The sequence below is a fragment of the Neopsephotus bourkii genome, unplaced genomic scaffold, assembly GCF_033783945.1.
Source record: "Neopsephotus bourkii isolate Nb327-2 ecotype Australia unplaced genomic scaffold, CSIRO-AGI_Nbou_v1 NB_107, whole genome shotgun sequence".
Taxonomy (NCBI): Eukaryota; Metazoa; Chordata; class Aves; order Psittaciformes; family Psittacidae; genus Neopsephotus; species Neopsephotus bourkii.
The window spans coordinates 6,011,959-6,037,769 of NW_026900624.1; the positions used below are offsets into that span (position 1 = coordinate 6,011,959).

Here is a 25,811-nt window from a genome sequence, read left to right on the forward strand (position 1 = left end):
CTTCAAGGTATTTTCTAAATTGAGATTTAAGTCCTATCTGTCAATGCTTCTGCGTAAGAGACTGCTTTCAATGCCAATATAAATGCAAAAGTCAGAGATCATGGACAAACTTGCCTGCAAGACACATTCTTTCCATAATAAAGATCAGTCCAACACATCTACAGTTACTGAGGCTAAATCACTTTGCAATGCATTTGAAAAGATGGGAGCAATGTAACATATCTTAAATACAAAGTCCTCTGTGAAACTGACCCTCAAATTACCTATCAATCACAAACTGTTAACTCCACAAATTATACGCAACAAGTGCATTTAACAACAAAAATAACACAATCTATCACTGACATAAAAAATAAGAATGTCCCAACCATATAAGAGATTCAGTATAAACAAAATATTACTGTTCAAATAATTTTAACTTTTTAATTATTTAATTTGCTAGATTACATAATAAAAACTAGGATCATATTAAATGTCAGTAGGTTTAAGAAATCTATTTATAAACCAAGGGTTACTATTGTCTGTGGTCAAATACATTTGACAGAAGTCAGACAATCTACATAACCAGAAATCTCCTTGACTTAAGCTTTAAGTTGTCACACAGAGCAATTCAGCTAAGACCTGCAGGATAATTACCTGTGTGGCACTACATAGAAGAAACAGTTTTAAAAGGCTGTCTTACATAAATACATATGTATGTATTCAATCCATAGATTATTCAAGTACAGGATCTATCATATTTCTTGATACATTTTTGTTCACGAATTTGGAACATTGCTGAGCTAGATCCACAATCCTTATAAACTGAAGAAGCTTTGCTGACATTAGTGGTGTCACACTGAGATGTGTTGACTGTAGGGCAAAGTCCAAGCCCTGTGAGTATAGTACTCTTTTGCCTAAGACACAGTACATGTCAAACAGATAGAGCTGGATGATTCTATACTAGAACAGCAAAAATTTAAAGGACATAATGGAAGAAAGATAGGTACTCAGTAGGTACTCCCCAAAGCTAGAGGTGGATTTGAAAAACTTGAATTTAGGAGCTGGGTGTTTTATCATCTAAATCAGCTTTTATACGTGCTGTTACCATGGTTTTATATGCAAATACAAACTGTAGTTTAATATACAACACTTGACTATATACCTGCATTCTCTGGACTCAGATATTAAGGGAAGAGAAGCACATATTCTGTTTTTATTTGCCCATTCAATGCCCTTGTCACAGCATTCTTCCATTGAAAGATCTGCAGAAATGAGGAAAGAAAGAAAAAGACAATACATTTAATATAACCTTAGTAAATGGTATTTCATCTGCCAGTTAAAAACAAACAAACAAAACAAAAAGAAAATCCATTCATTTTCCCTAATCTACACACAGAATAGTGCACCCATCCATAAGGCAGCCATGGCCAAATGAAGCATCTGTTAGCACCTTGCAATAATCCCAGATGCTGGAGGTATTCCTTCCATGGTAAAGCAAATTGCAGTTTCCCTTTACCTGCCACATAAAGACACAGCCTAGAGCCTGATACCCTAGCCGAAAAAGAGTTCGTATAGGTAAGAGTACTGCACAATAAGAGAATCGGTCAGATTGCACTCTTTTATTATCAAAAACATCAGTAGCAATAAGCAACCTTTTGAAGTCCTGAAAAATACAGTATTAATGATGCTATTGGGGTTGGAACTAGATGATCTTTAAGGTTCCTTCAGATGCAAACCATCCTATGATTCCACAAGATCAAGTAACTGGCTGATATGGAAGATAGACTAATATCATGACAAGTTAGTTTGCAGAACTATTTTTTTCCTAAGGTTATTTTGCAATTAATGTTTTACTCAAAAGCATGTTGTAAATGCAGAAGTACTGTACAGAGAGACAGTATTTTGATAACATATGAAAGAAAAATTAGTACAGATACCAACTTATAACAACCCTGAAACTAAGGGAAAGCATAATGAAGATAATTATTTGTTCAGAGGATATTTTTGCAAAAGTCTCTAATTTAATATATCTAAATACTGTTAATGAACTGACAAGCACTACAGATTTGCTTCATATTCCAAGTGCAAAAGTTCACTGCACAGCAGGTGTATCAGAACTTGGAATAAACATGAGTCACATTTTCCTATTAATTATCTTGTAGTCCAGATACTGAACAGTTCCTTGTATAACAAATACGCCGTCTGTGTAAAAGAAAAAAAATAAAATCTGATTATCAAGAGGGACAGCTTTGTAATGTTTTCTCTTTTCTCATAATTTTTTTCCTTGATGTCCCTGACAGAATACACCCTTGAGTGCTGAGAGAGTTGGTTGATGTCACTGTCAGGCTACTCACAACTATCTTTGAAAGGTCATGGTGAACAAGAGAAGTTCCTAAAGAATGGAAGAGAACAAATTCTTCCCCATCTTCAAGAAATACATAGTTTCCCTTATCTTCAAGAGGGAAGACATGGGAAACTACAGGCTGGCCAGCCTCTTCTCATTGTGAAGGTGATGGAAAAAATCCTCCTGGTAACTGTCCAAACACATGAAGGACAAGAAGGTGATCGGGACAAGTCAGATTGGATTTATGAAAAGTATATCATGCTTAGCTAACCTCATAACCTTCTACAATGAGGTAGCTAGCTTGGTCAATTAGGGGAGAGCAGTGGATGTTATTTACCTTGATACAAGTATGGGTTTTATCTCTGTCTCCCATAACATTGTTATAGACAAGCTGGCAAAGTTAGGTAAGTGGACAGTGAAATGGACACTGGGAAGGAGTACACCTTCAACAAGTTCACAGCTGATACAAATCCGTGCTGAGGTGGTTGATGCACCAGAGAGTTGTACTGCCATCCAGAGGGACCTCAACAGACTGGAAAAATAAGCTGGCAGGAAACTCAGGAAGTTCAGCAAAGTCCTGCATCTGAGGAGGAACGAGCCATATACACCAGTACACACTGAGGACTCATCAGCTGAAAAGCAGCTCTGTAAAGAAGGACATAGGTGTCCTGGTGGTCACTGCCAGCAACACGCACTCACAAAGCCAGCAACCTGCAGCCAGCTCCACACTTGAGTTAAAAGTGTATCATTTTTCAACACAGTTAAGATTGACTGCAGACAACAGCACTAAAAATACGGTGATTTGTAACACATTGTATGAAAGTTCACGCATATAGTGTTTGTTAGCAATACACTGGCAGACAAAGCACATGAGACAGCGTCCCTATTTCCAGAGAAGAGATCAGACACAAATTCTCTCTTTTCCAACACCATCTTGGGCTGCATTAGTCAGAATATTGGCAGTGATTTGAGGGAGGTTTGCTCAGCATCAATGAAGTGCTGTGTGCTCAGCATCATCTGGAGCATCATGGTGCTGGCTGGACTCAGCATCATCAGGAGTGCTTTCACCAGTCCTGGGCTCCCTATTTCAACAAAGATATGGACTTACTGGAGTGAGTCCAGTGCAGGGTCATCAAGTTGATTTATGCACTGGAATATCTTTCATATGAGGAGAGACAGAGAGCTGTAGCTGTTAAGCCTGGAGAAAAAAAGGTGCAGGAGAAATCTAATTGACATTTATAAATATCTGACAAGAGTGGATGAAGAAAATGGAGCCAGACTTATCTCAAGTGTCCACTGACAGGATAAGAGGCAGTTGACACAGATTATACTATATGAAGTTCCATCTGAATACAACAGAACACTTCTTTACTGTGAGAGTGTTCAGACACTGTATGATCTCAAGAGGTCCCTTCCAGCCTCAATGATTTTTGACTAATTACTTAACGAAAAATAAGCAAGACCCATTCATCTGTAGGTTGCTGTGCTGCACAGAGGAGGGCAAGTCTCATTTACTTCTTTTTGATGGAGAAGCTGAAGTAAAGATTGATGAAATTACTTGGCCACGTTACACAGCAAGTGGGTGGCAAAACAGGGAGTGCACAACGGGTCATTCCCAGACCATCTCTCTACTGGATCATAAAATGCCTCACGTGATTGTCTCATTCTTAGTTTTGCTCCAAGCATACCTAAAAGGAGCAAAATTCAATAAGCAGCAGCATTATATTCAAGACATCTTCACAAATTACTTCCTGCAGAGCCTAGTAAGGACAAGCATCTGTCTCCTCTGGTTCTCCCTACACCAGTTACAAAACCATCATTCACCAGGTGCTCCTGATGTAGAATGAGATTTATAGCCTCTTTCCGTCTCTTCATGTACCCTAACCCTAACCTGTTGCAGTTATCAAAATAAGTGGAAATATTAAATCTGTTCATGACCCCACTTACCTTGACACACATCAGAGTTTACATGAGCACTTCAAATGGCAGATCTTCATATGTGGGGAAGGACAAATAAGCAAGCAGAGACAATTCCCTCAAGTAACTCAGTTGTTTGCAGGGAACAACATATATATCCCGACAAGTGATTATAATTCAAGAATTCAAAGCAAAATGGAAAGAGTTAAATGAGATATTAGGATGCATCATTCATCTTAAGGTAGGTACTCTTAAGGTAATTATCTGATCTACAGTACAAAGCTCTGGAGTAATAAGTATAATTCTGGCCATCCCTCTTTAGAAAAGATTACTCAAAATGGAAAAATGTGTAAAGAAAGACAAGAAATATGGTCAGAAGAATCAAAGCCCTATTCTGTGAGGAAAAATTGGAAGAAATAGACCATTTTAAGCCTCGATAAGTGAAGCTTATTCAATGACATGGTTCCTGTCAACAAATATTACAGTAGTAAACAATAATCAGAATTATGGGATCAAATAAACCAAATGTGTTTTAATAAGAAAATCATTATACTTACAAGCAAAATTACTTTAAATGTCAGTTTATAACAGAGGTCTCTACTCCATGACCCAGGTCACCCTTCTAGTCTTACTTGCATACCCAAAATAATGGTCAAAATTCTGTCATTACAAAGTCAAAGCAATATTTCTCTTGAATTCCTCAGTGTGTCCAGAATTCATGCCAGTGTCTGAAAGCCAACTGCAGTTCATAATGATACAGGGAAAATCAGTCTTGTAAATAAATATCTGCCTGTGCTGAAAGACATGAATTTGTGTCTGATCTCTTCTCTGGGAATAGGGACATTGTTTCATGTGCTCTGTCTGCCAGTGTATTGCTAACAAACGTTACATGCATCAAATTTCATACAATGTGTTACAAATAACCATATTTTTAGTGCCGTTGTCTGCAGTCAATCTTAACTGTGTTGAAAAATGATACACATTTAACTCAAGTGCGGAGCTGGCTGCAGGATTTTGCAGGGCTTTGTACAAATGGGTCTTTAGCCAAGTTCCTCCCCAGAAGGACAATCCCTGGCTCTGGACACCAGTTCTTCCTTCCCAGCTCTGGCAACACACCTCTACTGCAACCAAATAACTCAATAATTCAAAGCAGGCCAAGATAAGCAAGCTCTCCTGTAAGAGTGCATGCAGGCAAAGAAGGGTTTCAGATAGTTTTCTGAGGAAAAACTGTGGTCCAGACTCATTGTTTTGGTGACATCACAATTCATATCCTTCAAAGATCCTGCCAAAAATCTCTTGAGAATAGAGGGAAGTGAAAAACAAGCAGTAAGAAAAGGACTCCACCCTCAAGGCCATTCTTCTAAAACATAACAATAAACCAGTGAAAAACATTTTCTCTAGGTTGGCCTTGAAATTTGCTTTTAAAAATTGTTGTTTGTGGACAAATCTCTACTCTTTCAAAAATCTGAGAAAGTGCATGTCTCACACTTCGGATGTCACCTCCTGACTGCATTGGAATTGATTGTGACTACTTTGGCATGAAGAGTTGTTAATGAGTATTCAGAACCAGGACAGACTTACCATCTCGTAACTGTATTTTTCCACTGTTGTGGATTCAACCTTACATGTGCATATTCATGTGGCTCCCAGTTGGAAGCCTTTGGGCAAGCAGTTCATACTGAGGCCATTTGTGCCCCCTTACACCCTCTTCAAGGGACCAACAGCATGGGGGACCATGGCTTCTCTTCAGTTTCTCATAACTAGAGGTTTGTAATGCAGAATATCTGAAGGGAAAGGGAGGCAGGAAGCAGATGGTAGAAACTACGCTGATTACGACATCTCAGAGAATGTCACTTACTGTGCAGAAAGTGATGTGGTTTCTTTTCTCTGAATGTGACCATGTGTCTTTTATTGCTCCTGGCACCCCTCAGAGCTGAAGTGCTAAAGATGATCAAACAGAAATTACAGCACTGTTCTGCCGAACCTGCTGACCCTTACTGTTTTGCCAAGTGCATAATGTTTCACGCAAACGAGCCAGAGAAATCTCAGGCATCTGAGAGACAAAACACTTCTAGGAAAGGCTGATGATATTGTCTGTGTCCAGCTGAAATGTGCCCTTTTATCTGGAGGGAGAAACCCTACAGGAAAGTTGTAAAATGTGGGAATACACTACCTGGTCCATTCTGTAAGTTTGTGAAGTAATTGTTCAGATTTTTAGCATCACAAGGCAGAGAAGTATGAAGATAAACCAGAGGTCTGTTAAGATGGTAGCATGTTTACTTCCTTTCCACTCAGATACAGTAACTGTGCATGATAATTGACTAATTGAGAAAATCCAAGTCTATATTAGGTAAAATCAAATGCAGCTTTATTTCTACTTCGCCCCTCTAAATAAGTATGTGCAGCAGGGCATCCAAAAGAATTTGAGTTGTGTTAGTATAGTAAAAACCGAAGATGCCTGTCCTCATGTTGAGGTGTTACATGCAGTATTGTGAGAGAGATTTCAGGAGTCTCTCAAGAGGACAGTAGAGACATCTGAAACTCCGACCTCTATTTTTACAAAACCTGTGACAAAGAAGACCTATCAGATAAGAAGTGATTAGAGGTCACACAAATTCAAATATTTTGTGTAAATGATGCATCCATGTGCTAGCAATGAACTATGCTTGCATCAGCAAAATGTGTACAGGCATATGGCTGTTTTAAAAAAAGGTAGTCTGCTAATCTTAACAGGACTGCCATATTGCGTGGGAGTTCAAAGCAAGGAATGCGGTTAAAATCTGTATAACCTTAGACTTCTATGATGTAATGATTGCTTATTCAGCTGCTACAGTGAATATTTTCTGCAAAAGAAAGATAAGCTGAAGAATGCTACCCAAAAGCATGATTCCTGGAATGAGAAACCCTGAATTGTTTCTGGGAATTGTGCAAAAAAAAATAAGCAGAAGTAAAAAGGACTGGATAATTTTCATGGCAGTAGCATTCCATCTAGATCAAAAAGGGACAGATTTTTTAAGTAACAATCTGTAATAGCATCTATTCTGTACAGTGACTGCTGATGGAAATTCCTATGTACAATCCAGGATTAGATAGCTGTTCATTACTCAGTGCTGACCTATGGAACATCTATAAAGGTAATGGTAATACCAAACCAATGCTACACCTGAGCCTAGGTGGGTTTAACAAACTAGTGCTAGAAAAGTTTTCCAGTTCTTCAGTGCAATAAGTTATGTGACCATCAAATTCATCAACTTCCCAGCCCACATAACCAGCTATAGCTGGGTATGGATTTGGAAGTGAATGCAAGTCAAGGGGTCAAAGTCACACCTCCTTATTTAGATGTTTTTAATCTTTTACGGACATAAATTGATAACATTTATAAAATGTGTGCAGGTCTTTCCCTTCACTCAATTTACTCTGTCAGGGTCTCAGCGCTATGGAATGTGAGAAAACAGAACATGATTATCACTTCCCAGCATACGCAGACACAGGCAGCAGATGGACTCTGTGAAAGCTCAGCACCATTCCAACATGCTTCAGTAACAGTATGTTATCCAGAATTTTTGGAACTCATGATTGCAACAGGCATGCATTCATTTAGATTTCCAGTAAGAAAAATACTTTCAACTTTCACAGCATACCTTTCTGACAAAACTTTTCTTGTCCTGTCAAGAAAATCTCTTACTAGTGATGCTCATCCATTTGTCAGCTGAAAAAACCCTCAAGTCTACATAATGATTTTGATTCTCAAAATAACACACTGATCACCTGTATTATTCAGAGTCACATTGTCTTCCAACATCCCTTTACATCTGTAGTTTCCTGACAAAAAAGCCCAGAGTGACTGCACACACCTTTGGCCAAGGCTCAACTGTGCTATAGGTTCAGGGCAGACAAAGCGTGCTTGGCCTGATCTGCTATGCCAAAGCAATCATTCTTGGAACAATGACACCTGGCTAATATTAGATGGACAAGGCAGTTGCTTTTGTAGCAGGGATGGCAGTCAAGTGCCGCCAGCTGGGATTTGTAGTCTTGAGTTTTTGGCTGTCCTTACAACAAATTGTGGAAATGCTGTTTCTGGCAATGGAAAAACACTCTGGCTGGTCACTGAAAGCATCAAATAGACCCAAAGATATGTTTAGACAAGACAGAAGCCAGCTGACTTCAAAGGTCCAACTGGTAATAGACTAACACGATAAGTACAACCTTGTTACATCTTGATCTTGTGTATAAACCTAGGGATTAGGCACACAGAGTAGAGGAAAGGGTGAAGGACACCTGAAGCTGTGAAAGGGAAAGACATAAACCAGAAAATCAGGCCTCATGATTCCCTGAAACAGACGGTTTGAATTGGAGTAACGGGGTGATTCAGGAAACCATTACCATTCTCCATCTGAGATGATGTATTTGCTGGATCTCTTCAGGCTGGAGTTGGCATGAAAATGCCTTTCCTCCACTTCATATGCAAAGAAAGAACTAAAATGAATAGGAGCTTCTCTTTTTCTTCAGAGATGTTCTTGTTTAATTCAAGACTGCACATCAAATATGCCCATACACCAATGGGGTAAGATGAATAGACACAGCTGAGCTGTGGCATTAGTCACCTTTCAACAGTAAGCTGTTCTTAGTCCTTCCACACTAGATTGTTCTTACAGATTCCCTTAAAGAATATACCAATCTAAACTTTCCTAACATAAAACTTGGAGTCAAGATGCCCCGTCTTATAATACCCACAACAGCAGAAGCCAGGAAGCAATATCTAGTGCATCTGTTGCAGCCCACAAGGCTGTCTCTCTACTGTTTGCCCTCAAAGAGAGCCTGTTATAATAGTGCTTCTCTCTTCCAAGTGTGGAGGTCATACTGGACCTTTGACTGGCAATCACCTACAGCTCATGTGCTAAGAAATACAACCTGAGTAGGCTTTAATTGTTTGAACCTTTAACTTCAGATGAATTCTCAGCTAAGTGTGATTATTTCAGAATAGCTGAAATCATTGAAGAAACCCAGTTAGCACACTAAACTAAAGCAGCAGCACCCTAAAGGAAATGCCTGGTATGTTAGTGTGTTTTGTGGTTGGTTTTAAAACAGCCAGCATTTTACTGGAAATTTACTTTGGTCTGGAGAACACTCAATTATGGGGAATGTGGCTCTGGTAGCACCAGTAGTGGCCATCGCACAATTAGGGGAATTTTTCAGATATGACCAAACTTCATTTTGAGATGTCTGTTTGCAATTTATAAAAGCAGCTCTTAAAATCATTCATGGCAATAGCTGGTGATAAAGTAGCTGCTATGTTTGGTGATAAGGACAGTCCTAAGGGAGGCGAAGTTGTGTTGCAACATGCCTTGCTTTCTCTGGTGGGAAAGTAAGTGCTTTACTGTGGCTTTTTTATTTTGTTTCAGGCCTAATAAGAATTTTTTTTCAAAAAAGTAGACAACTGGCTACTAAAAAACTAGAAAAGGTGACTCCATCTATTGCAGGAAGACTATAAGGCATTTTGAATATATATCAAAATACCATAAAAGGTAGGGATGTAGGAGCCCTCAAGAGGTTGCCTTCTCTTACCCACTAATCTCAGGCAAAACTGATAAAATATGGTCAGTTTTAGGCAGATTCCTATCTAGTTGTTCAAAACAATATCAAGTGGGGCTGATCCCACAACCGCTCTAGGCAATGACAGAGAATTTTTAATAATACATTACCTCACTGTCCACTTCAAAACGCTTTTGAAACCTAATTTTTTTGTTACTATTTCTTACACACAGGTTCCTACACACTTCAAAAGCCTTCTATGTGTCTGAAGATTGCTACTTCATGTGGATGGATGACTTTTCTGTAAAGAAATTTCCTTGAATTTTTTCATCTTTCCAGATAGATTATTCTGGGGACTTCTGTAAGGATGCTGGAGTTTGAAAGATACTGAAAGTGGAAGACTGAAGGCTGTTCTGAAGATTTCTAGAAGACATGAAGATACTGAGAGAAACTTAATACTACAGCCCACCAAATCAGCATCATGTAAACAGCTTAGTATAAGTAATGGCTATCTTAGATTTTACATATTCACAAAAACATGAAAAAAAGAGTGCATTCACAGCGCTGATGGACACAGGTGGCCTAAAGAACCCAGTCTCACCAAGATGACAATGTGAATCTATGAAAAAGACTCGTAATAGGAAGAACAACAGCAACTGCTCTTTCGGACAAGCACATGCTAAATTTTGTTCTTCACTCTTCCCTGTATGAAAAACATCATGTAATGAAATTACTTCACAAAATGTTGATACCTTGAAGTGTAATTTTCTTTCTCATTTAAGAAAAACTTTCTATCTTCTCTTGATTTTTCATTTCAAATCTTAAAAAAAAGTGTGCTTAGAAAGTTTTATATAAAAGGTATCAATAAAGCTATTGTTAATACCTTTCATTTGTATAATGAGTTTAATCCAAAACATACTGAAGTAAACAACGGTCTTTAGATAAATCTTAAAGAACTTTGAATTAAGCCCAAATATATATACGTATTCAAATTAAAGCAACTGAAATAGGAAGGATCTTAGAATATGACAAAGCAGCACATCTGGGAGTATCAAATATACATATACTTAAGCATTCTTGTATTTTCTCATGAAAAATGGTTACAGGAAAAATATTTTCACACTGGGATTTCTCTATTTCCATCTGATCAGAAAATAAGCAAGAATAACTATCCTTTTATATACTGCTTAAGTGAAACAGATCTACTCTGTAGGCATGCTTATTGCTGAATATATATATATTTAAAAAAATGGACAATGATGAAGGATTCTCATATTCTACTATTGCCATATTTAAAGAATAGTCTGGAAACATTAAGTGGATGGGATAAACTTTACCCACAGTGGGGCAAGGTTCAAGTATGGAGGGAACCACAGACTTTACAGAGCATGAAGAAAACAAAGATCCAGTTTTTGCATGTAATTTTATGGCAATGATTTGGAGAAGGTTTTGTTTTGGAGAAAACATTACTAAACTTTTTCTTACATGAGATTTTCCTCATTTTTTAAATTACTTATACTGAGCTGCAAACTGGTATCTAGCTCTTCCAGATTTTCCACCAAAGTATTGATATTAGAAGTACTCAATACTGCTGCTACTGCTAGTAGAATTTGTACAGTATATCCTTTCAGTGCTTACTAAATCCTTGGAAATACCTTAAAAACCTGGAATATATCTGGAAAGTACTTCAATATCCATACACTTACTTTGGCATTGATACAGAAGATTTTTTTAGGTACTGCTTTATTACTAAACTTAAGGTCTCAATCCAGATTTTGACTAGACCCAAAAGTGAACCCTTTAGCAGGGAACATCTGACAGGCTTGTCCAGCATGGGTCATTTATGAGTGCTACCATAATCCAGAAAAGAGCATACTTTGTAGACTTGTGCAGTACGTACCCAAAACCTTATCCCAGATATCATTCAGCTTCTTTTGAATGAAGATTTTCCACTAATTCGATTTACTGAAAAGAGTTCTCAAGAGAATTTGTGAGAATCTAGAGATTCAGTATCTTCTTAAGACCGAAGAGCACATACTTGAAATCAAAAGGGCAATTTGTCAAAACTTTTTAAGTGGGTTATACAAGCACAAAGCAGAGACAAAGTATTCATGAGAGCTGGGGGGGGGAAAGTGCTAATTGTTTAAATAAGTGAAGGCAAGACACTTCATTAACTATACAGTCAAATATAATCATGGAATGGTTTGGATTGGAAGGGACCTTAAATATCCAGCCCACAAAGCCAACCATATCCTGGGCGGCATCAAAAGGAGTGTGACCAGCAGGTCAAAGGAGGTGATCCTGCCCCTCGACTCTGCTCTCGTGAGACGTCACCTGGAGTATTGTGTGCAGTTCTGGTGTCCTCAACATAAAAAGGACATGGAACTGTTGGAACAAGTCCAGAGGAGGGCCACGAGGATGATCAGGGAACTGAAGCACGTCCCATATGAAGATCGGCTGAGAAAGTTGGGGCTGTTCAGCCTGGAGAAGAGAAGGCTGTGTGGAGACCTCATAGCAGCCTTCCAGTATCTGAAGGGGGCCTAAAAGGATGCTGGGCAGGGAATCTTCCATAGGAACTGTAGTGACAGGACAAGGGCTAACAGGTTAAAATTTAATCAGCGGGAGTTTAGATTTGATATAAGGAAGAAGTTCTTTACTGTGAGGGTGGTGAGGCACTGGAATAGGTTGCCCAGGGAGGTTGTGAATGCTCCATCCCTGGCAGTGTTCAAGGAGAGGTTGGACGAGGCCTTGGGTGACATGGTTTAGTGTAGGTGTCCCTGCCCGTGGCAGGGGGGTTGGAACTTGATGATCTTAGGTCCTTTCCAACCCTAACTATTCTATGATTCTATCATCTAGTTCCAACCCCCTGCCACAGGCAGGGACACCTGCCACTAGATCAGGTTGCTCAAAGCCGCATCCAACCTGGTCTATTACAAATACAAATCTGTGAATTCAGGAGAGCATTAATACTGGAGATCCTTCTTCAGGACTGGTGCATGGAGCTGATCAGAAAAGACTTTTCCAGCTTTTACTGGACTGTTCCAGTGACTCACCAGAAATTAATTCAGCATGACAAAAATCCTCACCAAATGTATAAACAGGCAGGTTTCTGTCACAGTTGCCGTACACACTCTACCTGTCACTGTAAATTACCTATCACATCATCTTTGTAGGTACTACTTTGACTACTCCTCCACTTACTTAACATTATTGAGAGCATTCCTAAACTAATTTTTACTCACAAAATATTATGGCCAGAAATTCTTTACATTTTTCTAGGGCTCTTCACTGATCTGTAATGACCCTTTCTCTCCTACATATTCTTGTTTTGCTTCTTGTGCCCTATTCCTCTGTATTCCCTTTTCTCCTGACAACTCCTTCATGGACTTCTTTGTGGACAATTTTTCCATCCTTTCTCAGCCTGCAATCTTCCCAGTACTGCATCTTCACCTCTATAGCTTATCTTGGAGCACTGTTATCCACCCTCCCAGTTTAATTATATGTGATGACTACTGAAATCTCAACAGCTGGCCTACTTCTTTCCATCAAATAGACACATAAATACATGTGCCTGGTATTTTCTGAGTGCTTTACAAGAACTTTTGCCCATTCTGGCTAAAATGACCTTCTTAATTTGTTATTTCTTTAGTTTGCTCATTTTCCTTACTCCCTGTCACTGCCAACCATCACATTTTGCTACCTTTTTCACAAAAGCTTTTGTTCATTTATCTCTTTCATCCTAAAACACTCTGTGCTACCATTAAAATTCCTGACTATGCTCTGATGTTTTTTTTTTATTTGGATTTCAACTCTCTTTCTTGACCTTCTCTCTCTCATCCCCTTTTATTCTGTACATACAGATATTTTACTAGATCTAGTAAATCCATGTCCTCTGTTTACTGAATTGATTTTGTCACCTACTTCTTTAGATCTATCCATAACTCACAAAACCAAACTTTAATACTTTCATGGTCCCAGGTAATTCTATTTCTGTCAACTCCCAGAGGGCTAACACACATCTTTCAGAAAATGTTAATAAAAATATTATAGAACAAGTTGGTCTCAGTACAACTATCTATTAAAAACACATGGAAAGTTGATATGAGACTTGCAAAATGAGCTAAAGTGCAACAATAAACAAATAACTTTTAAAAGTTCATTGACCTGCTATCAGGTAGTGCCTGAAATCTGACAGAATGTTACAAATATACTGCAGTAACTTGATAAGCTAGTTTATGGATTTTAATCTTGGATTTCACTAACAAGTCTGCTTTCAATTACACAAATGAAAACCAAGAGTTTTAACATTTTGCCCTTCCACTGACTGCAATAAAATGTCATGTCTGAAAATGGACTATTACAAAACCCCTCAACTTAAAACTAATTTAGAGATAGTACTCATATTTTAGAACTGTATTTTTTGGTACTATGTGATTTTGGGGGGAGATTTTATCTATGATAGAAGGCAAGAAAGCACAGATTTAGCCTTTCGTAAGTTCTACCTCCACCCATACACTTCTTACAAATTTATTGCTATAAATGCACATGTAAAAATCATACTCTTAAAATAAAACTCATTCCACAAACTCAGTGGAACATTTTTTTTATTGCAAACTCTAAGCTCACCCTGAATAGACATGTTTCCAGATGTTTAGTGAGTTAAACTGTCTGTGCCTGTAGTACCAAGACATGCCAAAGACACAGCTAGAGGATGAACTATTCAGACAGTGACTGGACGTAATGATGTGAACAATTTGTATTCTTCAGTAGATGGTAGTTTATATTATAAGGAAAAAAACAACAACAACAAAATGGTTTAAAAATGCAAATTTTGAAATAAAATAAAGTTGCATTATGAAATTTAGAAGGTTTTTAAGACCCTTACTCTTGCAAAGAATGATGTGCATATTCATATTCACATGCACTGGACAGTTCCACTGAAGGCAGCAGTCCCTCGGGCTTTTTTTCAGAATGAGGACTTTAATTAACAGATACTGATGATTTGGTGATTCATTAGCAATGAAAAGCAATCAAGAAACCTGATGGTAAAAAGCTTAGGAGGAAGCTGTTTCAGAAATATGTTGTCCTAGTAACTTGGCAATTATATCACTAAAGCACTTAGGAGCTCGTCTTTGCCCCAAACCCCCTTATTCTAGTCACACAGAGGAATGGAGGCACTCTCCCAAAGATCCTGCACTTAACATGATCTCACAAGGTAATTACTTCATTTGCCTGCAAAACACAGATGGCCATGTGAAATAATGCAGAAAAACAAGTATCTTTCTTACAGCAATTACAATTACCAATAACTATTTCACCTGAGTGAAATCTACCTTTCAAAATGTAGTGTCCTAAGCAAGGACTGTCAGCTGGTTTTAGACATTTAAATCTAATTTTATATAGTGTACTGCATTCAGAATTCTATAGATGTAGAAATTCTCAGTGAATTAGAGTGTGGATTTCTATTGGAGAATAAAAACCTGGTATACCTTTTACAGCCAAATTTGGCTATATTTTGTGTTAAAAAAAAAACTATGAAAACCTGAACTTATATATCTAATTGCTTATCCTTTTTCTAAGAAGTAGTCCAGTAATTAAGGTTAAATGTGCAGAGATTGCAAGATTAAATTCTTCCATGTTTTACCATAACACAGAAGGCTTAAAATTAGTATGTCTGATCACTGTGATACATCAAAGCCACATTTTTGGTGATGTGCTGCTATCTGAGAGAAAGGAGGAGTGATCTGAGGATTCTGGCACTAAATATTGCTTTTCAAACCTTTATTTTTTTCCTCCTGCTTTAAGAGGAGTGGCTAACATCTCTATCAAAAAGCAAATATTCTGAAGGGTATCTGTGAGTAGTGCTCTTCTATATAAAAATCAAAGAGCCAAAACACTATGATAGTAACAACTTCACTGGCTTTTCTCTGCCATTGTTAGGCCTATGCCAAAGACCATATGTTTCTAAATGTTTGCCTGGACTACAGCACAATCAAGCCTCAAGTCTGAATGGCCCCCTCGAGCTTACTCTAATAGAAAAAGTCACTTACCTGTTAGCTATGACAAATTCATTATCATCATACGAGAAATAGTTTCTTTGTCATATATTACCACTTCTGTTTGCATTGGATTGCTACACTGAATTAAATCAACTGAATATCCTTTTTTTTATACAGTATTGAGACAACAGGGGAAAAGTGCGTAGTATGGGAAAGGAGCCATGGCCTGGACACAGATCCCTGCTTTCAAAAGCAACTACATCACACACCATAATTCATGAATGTTTCACATTTTATCTTCAAAAAGCCTGCATCTTTTGCTTTGCTATTCCTTCTGCTCCACTGAGATTTCAAGTAACTCCTGCTCTTGTTTCCCATTTTGGGGGGATGTAATTTGGTCCCCTGCAGATCAGACCTGACGCTTCCCCTGACCACCCGTTTTGGGACACATCACCTTCACGGTGTGCAATTTTACCCGACCCCCATATGCACCGGGCACCTTTCGCTGCAGAGGGGCACCGTGCGACAGCGCCAACACTCCGACATGGGACATTCGTGACGCTACTGGGACATCGGCTTGCAAGAGCCCCGTGGCCGCCCCCGGGGGCCTGGCCGGCTGGTTCTCTGGGAGGACAGCGCTGCTCGGCCTCGCAACGGACCCACTCACCAATTCCTGCTGGCCAAGTCCGTCCCACCGGAGCCTCGCATCGACCCTCCAGAGCACAACTAAAGCGCTCCGGGAGTGGCGGCCCCGAGGGCCAGCAGGAGCCGACAGCAGTGGGCAGCTGCTGCGGAACCGGTGCACGCCACGCCTTTCAGCTCACTTGAACGTGGCAGAGGCGCTTTAAAGCCTGCCCGGGACGCCCAAGGGTACGGGGAAGGTGGGGGGGGACAGGCGACATCAGGGGAAGCCCAGAGGACCAACTGCCCTACGGACCCACAGCCGCTGGTCACAGCTCGCTGTCCGGAGAGCTGCCTCCTGCTCCCACCGGAGCGGGTACCACTGGGGCAGTGAGGCGTCCCGTTGCCCACAGTCTCCTGGCAGGGACCCCCCGCCGCTAGCCCCGGGTGCAGAGCCGAGCCCAGGGGCGCCGGGGAGGCGGCGGGAGAAGGGGAAGCGAGGCACAGCGCAGTCCGGCGGACGCCCGCGGCTCGGCTCCGTGCCGCTCCCCGCACTTACCTTGGCCCCGGAGAGAAGGCACCAGCGCCAGGAGCAAGAGCAGCCGAAGCGGCCGGGCCCCGCGGAGGTTGTCCATCGGCCGCCCGCAGCTGCCCGTCAGCGGGAGCTCTCACACCGAGCTTGGCTTGGCTCTCCTGCAGCGTCCAGCGGGCTCCGTCCTTTTTGCTTGTTGCTCTTGCTGTTTTTGATGTTATCCCAGCCGCCTGAGACCGGTTGGAAAAGAGTTTGCAGGAACCCCCCACTCGGTGGGCTTTACAAAGATTTAATTCACTGCCTGCCTGGTTAATTATACCGCCTGCAAGTGCTCAGCAGAACAGAGCTGCCACTACAGCTCGGCGGCAGAGCCCCGTTGCTGTTGATACCCTACCTCTCCCCGCCACCCCACGCACACACCCCCCGCTGTAAAAGTGACTCCCTTTAGCTCGGAAAACTTTACAGATCCTCAGCGTGAACCTAGGGCCGGCGTGACTGGTTCTGTGAAGGAGAAACGCAGCGACTTCTCTCGGTGCCAAGGAGGAGAAAGCCACAAACAAAGGCAAAACAAAACAAAAGAAGCCACCTAGCAGAGAAGGAAAGGTTTAACCTCTGGAGAGAAGATTTTCAACCCCCATTCTTGGTCTTTCCGTGGAGTTTACTCCAACACAACTTTTGTCAATAAAAAATGATTTCATAAAGGAGGGATATTCTAGAATCTTTCAATGAAATTAATCGGGGGGGGAATCCCTCCTTCCCCATTCCTTAAAAAGTCAGGATGAGAATTTCAACCCAAATGCGGCAGTCAGCTCTACTCCTCCCTCCCCCCATCTTACCCCCCCCCCCCTTTTTTCTTTCTTTCTTTTTTTTTTTTTGAACCGCCTTATCTTATTTAAACAGGAACACAAACACTGATAGAGGTCAAAGGAAGAGCTGGAGTTGAAAGCACCCAGTTGGCTATGCTGTTGCAAAGATCTTTAAGATAATGAGGGGGATAATATTTGCAGGCAAATGTGCATGGAAACAAATTGAGAGTTCATCACCTTCTATACTTTGCCCTCAGTTTTACTCAAACAGTTGGAAATCAGTGCGTGTTAGCTGTACCACATGGACTCTGGTTAGACTGTTCCTCTTGTAGCTACTCAGTAGTGCAATTTTTTAGTATCTCTTTTCAAAATGTCCAAAGTATTTAAGGCAGTAAGAGTTGAAAGTGTGCATGTTTTGTTCAGCACCAGGTTACTTGCTCTTCCCTTTTCTTACTCAAGAACATAAATGGGGCTGGATGGGACTTTGAGCAATGTGGTTTAGTGGAACGTGTCCCTGTTCATGGCTGGGTGGTTGGAACTACATGATCTGTAAGGTCCTTTCTGGCCCAGATCATTTTACTATTCTATGATAAAAATAGCCATACGGCCAAGCATCCAACTTTCCCAATAGCCTGTTTTCAGCAATGATCCTAAATGGTCTCCAAAGGAAGAGTATGAACAAGGGAAACATATATGATAATTCTCCCAACTGCTGTCCCAGCCTTCAGCTGCTTTGAGTTTAGAGCATTTCCTCAGTGGAATGTGGGTTTTGTGTACTTAGCAGCCTTCAGTGAATTCCTCTTCCACTTATTTATCCTGTCTCCCCATGAGCTCTTGAGAACATTTATCATACAAAATATGCTTTGGCAACAGGTTGCAATGATCGACCAGTGACTGCGTGAGGGGCCATTTCCTTTTGTTCCTTTTGAACCTGGTTCCACTAACCCTCTCATGGTGCCTTCCAACTCAGCTGATAAAAAACGTGTAAAGTCACACATAATAGCTTGTCCACACAAGTTACCCTGATTAACACCACGTGTGGACATTCTTACTCCAGGGTGAGTTTATTCCTTGTTCCTGTTTAATTTGACACCACAACCTGTTTACCGGAAATAATAAGCAAATTCAAGGAACAGATTAAGAATATTTCTAGAAACCATCATGGCTATGGTCATCTGCAGATCTGATAGTAGGTTTTTCCTTGATTTGGGGTGGGGTTTTTTTGCATAATATTAATACACATTTCCAGTATAAATCAGCACTCTCACCTAGAATCAGATTTAGTGGCCTTGTGTACATGTGATTCCAATTACTGACCCCAAGCTTTGTAGAGAGCTAAGCCATGCACTTTGGGCTCAGTTAAAAAGTCCTGGATGTCAGTAGAAAGTAAGGGCCTATGTGGGAGAACGTTTTGCATAACCACATTTTTTCTTACATCTGTTTGCAAAAGCCCTGTAATCCTTTGTGTAGCTTTTAAAACAAACAATTCTTTAATGAGGATTTTATTTTTACTTCAGAAGAATAAAAATCATTTGCAGAAGCTCAGATTAATGAGTAACGACAGCATAACAAATTATTGCACAAGTCATTTCCAAGGGTCTTGTTGAGAGTAGATACATGGAAGTAGCCTGACAAAGAATTTATAATTACTCTAACAAATCTAACCATCTATGGTAGCAAGTTCAGTTGTCATTTGGCTACTTAGTTTCATAGGAACAGGAATTCTTGAGTTGGCCTAAATAAGCCTATGTAAGGACATCAACCTCTTCCTTGTAGTCCCAGCTGTTCTGTCTTCCAGCTCCTCTGTTTTACTGCAGAGTAAAATATATCCTGATTTTTTCTCCTCCACCCATCTGTCCCAGAAGTTGAGCAAAAGAGAAGGAAAGGAAATTGCTGTGTCTTCTCTGTTTTCATGAAGAATGCTGCAAGAGAGAAAAGAGAAATGAAATCTAACTGTAGTTAGATTTAATTTCCATTGCCATAGGGCTCAAGAAGTTTCTTTTCTTGGGCCCTATGGCAAAATAAATACTGGTTCTTGTTATGGAAACGGGCCACACTAAAGATGCATAAAAAGGCCTCTTTTCCTTCTTAATAGGAAGGATATATCACTGAGTGCTGCAGATGCATGCAAGCTGATTTACTGAGAATCTTCATCCTCAAGTCCCAAAATACTGACTATCCACACCAAATGGATACCAGCCTGAGTCCTTTGCTTACTTACAGGCTCTAGGTAAGCAAAGGAAGATGGGAGGACTTGAGACCCCCCTGTTTCCCTACTGTGGACGAAACGGTGCCTCCAAGTCTAGCTAAGATGGCTGACATAGCCATCACCTTTATGCCATATGGTTTATGATGGCATCTTTAAAGTCAGGCAGGACTGTCTCAGGACTTCTTCCAGAATAATTGCAATGTCTGATGACATTTATAATCATCCTAAATTTGGACTGTTCTTTATATAAATAATATTTATACCTATATAATAATACCTACTATATATAACACCTATATAATACCTACTTATATATGTACATATATGCATATATATACTTATGTGGATGCCAAGAGGCCAAGCCACATATACCATATGGGTACCATATTGCTACCATATGGGTAGCAATACAGATGCTTGTATCCAAACCAGGGTATCTACTTGGCCTCTATGTTTCAAATACCTAAAGGCTGTTAGAAGAGGCTTGGCTTACTTTATAGAGCTTTTCTTGTACAGACAAATCATTCACTGCTAGATTAATCTCTGAACTTTTTTTTTCCTCTTTGCATGAATCAGTTAAATATTCCAGGCTGGGACTTATAACCTTGAGCCCTTTTCAAAAGCTGCTTCTAAGCATGTTGACTTTTTACCCATTTTAGAGTTTGTATCCATCCTGTAAGTTGCCTGCCTACATTTTCTTTCTTGTCTGATGAAGCAGAATTTATATAGCTATCTTGGATACTCGAAACACACACTAGTTTTCTATTAATATGTGTAGGGTCTGCTTCTAAGACAAGAAGGAGTTTATTAGGGTATAAAGGAATGCTTTGATGATCCATGTCATTTCCCTTGTGGCATTACTTGTAGAAATCAGGAATAACTCAATCTGACATTGATGGGGCATTTCCTGCCTCTCCTTGTAGAGATGCATCCTCCCAGTCTCTCAGATCTCCCCCTTCCCATAAATTTTCTTTCCCCTTCTAGACTCATGTTGCTGCAGGCAGAGCTAGTCTTAAGTGTGAATAGGCAAGGCATTTTCCAGGACTCAAGGCCTAGGAAGGCTGGCCTCCTTTTGGATAAGCTGGAGAGCAGTCTGAGTCATATACACACGGTTTGGAGGGAACAATGGCATATGCCTTAGACTTTGCTTGAGGCCTTCGCAAATCTAACAAACAATAGCAGGGATCAGTCAATACTTTAGCTGCAACCACACAGAGGGTGACTTAAATTTGTTAATCAGCATCTGTAGCAATGGCTATTTTCACTGTTCAAACAAACATAAAATCTCATTATGAAGGCTGGGGAAAAGCCATCAATAAAGTAAATGGCAATTCTGGCAAAAAGCCATTTCAATTCCTGACATCCCTGATAAATCTGAGCTCCCTCCCTGTCAAACAAAAATAATATCCAAGTATGTGACCAAATGATTTTTGGGAAACAGAAAATATACAAGTGAATATAAGACATTACAGGTTTGCATAAATAAAATTCCAGAGTTTGTTCTATCTACCAGCTTAAAACCAGGAGCACAGTCTTCTACATTCCCTTATGATCACTTGAAATCTGCTTCATTCAGCTATTTCATAATTGTTTAATGAATTTGCTGTATTATTTACAAAAGTTTTTGCTTAAGACTAATAAAGAAAGAAGCCATCCTATCCATCTACAAGCATTCCCAGCCTGCTAGAAAAGAATTATCTTTACCAATAGAAACTGCAGTTTAAACTCAGTATAAGCAGACAGTCAGTGGAAAGAGTATGAACACTGATAAAGCTCTACAACAAATTCATGTATGCTGGGTTTCCTCCTTTTCCCTCAGCCTCATAGACAGCTTCTGCTTCTTTTCCTTAGTCTTAGTTTCTTTTAAAGAGGCTCCCAAACATTATTTAATGTACCACATCTTTTAGACTTTACAGCCCTGGGCTGTAATATCTTTGTCCCAGGAACCCAAGATCATCCTTGGTGGCCTGGTTCTACAAACACATGTTAATAATATGCACAGGGAGTGGGCCTTGCATTTACACAATGCTTACACAGTTCTGAGTTGTGGCTATGGGAGGGCACCTAATACAAATTAACTGAAAAGTTATTGCAGTGTAGCAAGCCGTTGGGAAGAAAAGTATTATAAACTACCATATTTTCTGGCACAATTCTATAGAAACTGGCTGACATGTGTCAGATGCAAAGTTGGTGGACACTGGCTTTTAATTGGAAGGGTGAATGGATCAGAATATCTTTGGACAGCTGCAAAAGGAAAAGTAAACAGATTAGCCATATTAAATGAACTTAATGGGTTAAGCTGTTCCATGCTGCATGTACCCTGTGGCTCCTAGGTCTCAGGGCAGACATTTTCATTTTTATATACTACATCATTAGCCACAGACTAACAGATGAGGAGACTGGCTCAGAGTCTTTGGAGAAAAGCTGTAGTGTACTTCCAGTTTTGCATAATAATTGAGCTTTCTGCCTGTCGGGCACTACTCTGCCATTCTTTTCTTAGGTCCTGGCTGAGCTTTGGAAGCAGAGCTAGCAACAGAATTTAGGTTGCATATAAAAAACCTCAAACCAACCACCCTGTACTGCCCATTTTACTCCAGAAAACCCTTTCCTCCCACTCTTATTTCTTTCAACTGTGATTTCACAACTGTTCTTTGGTCAAAGAGTTTGGGACTGAATCAAGGAGATATTCCTACTAGAGGGAAGAATATTCCCTAGTGCAATGTATAAAAAAGAGGATGTGACATACAGACAGCAGAAAGTCATACCAACAGGAGGTAGAAGAAACATTCAGTCTGCTCTCAGAAATGAAACCCCAACCTAATGCAAGTTCTAATTATTTAGGAATTATTTATCTGTTGGAAATGTGGCCTGCTAAACAGCAAGTTTGAGCAGACTGTAAGAGAGGGTCTGTTTCCAGCTCTCCCTCTGTCTTATGAGGTATCTTTTGGCAAGGTACTTTACCTGTCTGTGTCTCATTTTATCTCTAAGAATAACCTGATTTGTAAAGTGGTTGGAGCTCCATAAAATTAAACAAGTTACATACATAAGAGTTAGTTGTTATAAACTAGCAACCTTGAGCTATTAACTTTTCATGAATGTGGCATGAAGTAATTTGAGGCAATTTTAGCTCAACTTCTATTTCACCCATTTAAAAGCAGCATCCTATATAATTGTCTACATTAGAATAATGTTAGTATTCAGAATAGCTCTCATATAACTTTCTATATACTTAGAAATGTACAGACAGGCAAATTTCCAGCTGAATAGTAGATCTATACATTTGCTTTGATAGTTGTTCCATAATTTGTACTTTACTTTTGAAACTTTCCACAAACATACAGGCTAGTCGTTATGAGGATCTAACTTGCGCGTGTAACTATTCGCTTCATTCCCAGTCAGAAAACAGGATTCTTTCAAGATTTCAGATTTCCCATTAAATAGGTGCATTCTCTGTATATTCAGGAGTAATATGAATTGAGTCTTAACTCTCGTAAAGCAGACAGCTAGTAAGAAAAGCATTTGCAGAATCATTAACATGAATCCAAAATAAGAAGTTGCTTTATCTGTATCTTTCACTTTTTCCCTCCATTTATGCAATATACTGCATTTAATAGCTCTGCTAAAGATGAGCGAAATCTTGGCTCTACAGAAATCACTGGCAAAAGTCCCACTGACTTCAGTGGGGCCAATTCTGCTGTTAACTCTTCCCTACAAGGAAAATCCAGATTGCCTAAGAAACTGGCCTGCCTCTGTTATGACCGTGATCTGGACTGCTTACAAGTTGAACTGACCTTGCACAATTACTACGGCTGTTGTTCTTGAGAATTTGCCAAAAACTTAAGACAAAGCTAGCACCATAAATTAGCCCCAAACTTTTACCCTGCAGTAAAACAAACCTCCTCGCTTTATAAATGAAAGTACCTATGCAGACTTACATCTTCCAATGGTTTCACTGACAGTTTTGCTTTTATAGAAATTAAAAAAAAATTCATTCTCAGTTTTGGAAAGAAACTCATGTTTCTTAAATGAACACCGGTTAAATGTTTTACCTTCAGGTCTGACATTTCACTATAAATGCACTAAAGTATACAAAATCAGGTAAAACATTCGTATATTATTCTGTATCCATGTCCTGAAGCTATCAGAATTAAGTATTATTTAAAGATATGTTTACAGCAGCCATTCATTACAGCAGAGCATTCAGATTGCTTGTTCCCATCAAAAGATAAAGATGAATTTATGAATAGAAAAAAACCCAGTTAAACATAAAGGAGATATATGCACAAAGCAGTACGTGGACACACAGATAACGCTTCTGCACTTTCCATCAAACACTAAGCAATCTACTTTAGTAATCTACAGACTTTTCTACATTCATTTAGTTATAATGCACCTTGATCCTCCGATCTATTTCACCTAGCAGTAGCAATACCAAAAGCCAGTGCTGTTTTGTTTGTCTCATTACTATCAATCATAATTTGACCTTATATTGCATATTCTACTGCTTAGCTATACATTGCAATCATGACCGGTTTTGTTTTGTTTTGTTTTATATGATGCATCATGTGTAACTTCATTCTGCCAATTTCCTGACCACTACAAAAGTATTGAAAGCCAGGTCTTGAACTGTCACTGGATAACAAGAAACTGCCTTCAGTATGTAACAGAAAGTTCAGCAACATTGTCATAGTGCAAGAAAACCCCTAAAAATCCATCCATAGGGAGTTCTCTATGATACACTGATAATCTTCCACATTTAAACTGCTTTGATAAACATGCTGAATGCAGATACATGTTAGTGGTCACTGAATGTATTTCTGTGTCCCCTTGGTAAGTGTCTCTAGCCATCTAGATGCATTTTTGTTTTGAACTCTAGGAAACTTCGCAATACATGTTAAACTATTGTTGTTCTATTCCCAAGTGAAAGAAATTTGACTGTTTGCTCTGAACCAGCAAAGCTAACAATAGCTTTAACTTTGCAAGTAACTGCCACTGAAGTAAATGGTAGTATTTCTATTTGAGTGCTGTAAGCCTTGATCCCATGAGATGGTATGTAGTCTGATTTCAATATAGCAGAACACTTCATTTTTTAATAGACTTATTAACTTCAGTGGGATTACTCACACACCTTAATGCCCTTAAATTCTTTGCTGAACTGTGTTATATATAGCGTCCTAACTAGAAAAGCTCACTCATGCTTTTCATTTTACAAAGCATATGTTGGGAACTGTAGTCTTTCACTACCATTTCTCAAGTACTATTTAAAAGCTAACCTGTGCCAGACTCCATCATGGGTCAAAGAATCTTTTCCACATACACGTTACTCATACCTCCTTCTGTATATTCTGACAGCTCACACAGTTTGAGGTCCTTTTGACCTAATTTGTTGTTACAAATGTTGTTACAACGTTGGTACAATGTTTATATTTCCTTTTTCAGAAAAGCCCACCATACAAGAAATGTTCATAAATTCTCTTCTATTTTGCTGTTCCGTTTCTAGTAGTAAAATTAATTCTGGAGCTCCTACAGTTTTTCACTGCTGGTTTTCTGTTCAATGCAGTATTGGGGAAATGGACATGGACAATAACATCAGCATTGCTTTTATACATCTAAAATTAACCTTAGTTGTTGAAAAAGTGGAACAGTCTGTTTCTCCTATATACTGAGTTTATTTCTTTTGTGAAAGAGGCAATGACTATTCTCCTTTTTAAAAGCTAAATAGCTTGTTATTGAATTTTTCTTCAGAAATTACTTTCTTGAAGAATACACACGAAAGTGTGTATCTCAGGAAAGCTTATCCCATATGCACTTTAATCAGGAGTGATGACACAGTAGACTACAGGCAAATACACTGTCACATCATCATAAC

General features: G+C 39.4%; 1 protein-coding gene across 3 annotated transcripts in view; it reads right to left on the reverse strand.

Moving 5' to 3' along the window:
- FBLN1 (fibulin 1) overlaps positions 1 to 17,296 on the reverse strand; it is an 81,239-nt gene extending 63,943 nt beyond the window's left edge. For 2 of the 3 annotated variants that reach the window (XM_061358867.1, XM_061358873.1), the window contains exons 1-2: positions 16,955 to 17,296; positions 1,145 to 1,244 (exon numbers count right to left, since the gene is read on the reverse strand). In XM_061358867.1, the coding sequence (XP_061214851.1) occupies positions 1,145 to 1,244; positions 16,955 to 17,030 (176 nt within the window). In that variant the 5' untranslated portion in view covers positions 17,031 to 17,296. Of the gene's footprint in view, positions 1 to 1,144; positions 1,245 to 16,441; positions 16,647 to 16,954 lie in introns of those variants that run through there. The other variant, XM_061358879.1, reaches the window with a different exon arrangement.
- Between the last annotated feature and the right edge of the window lie 8,515 nt (positions 17,297 to 25,811).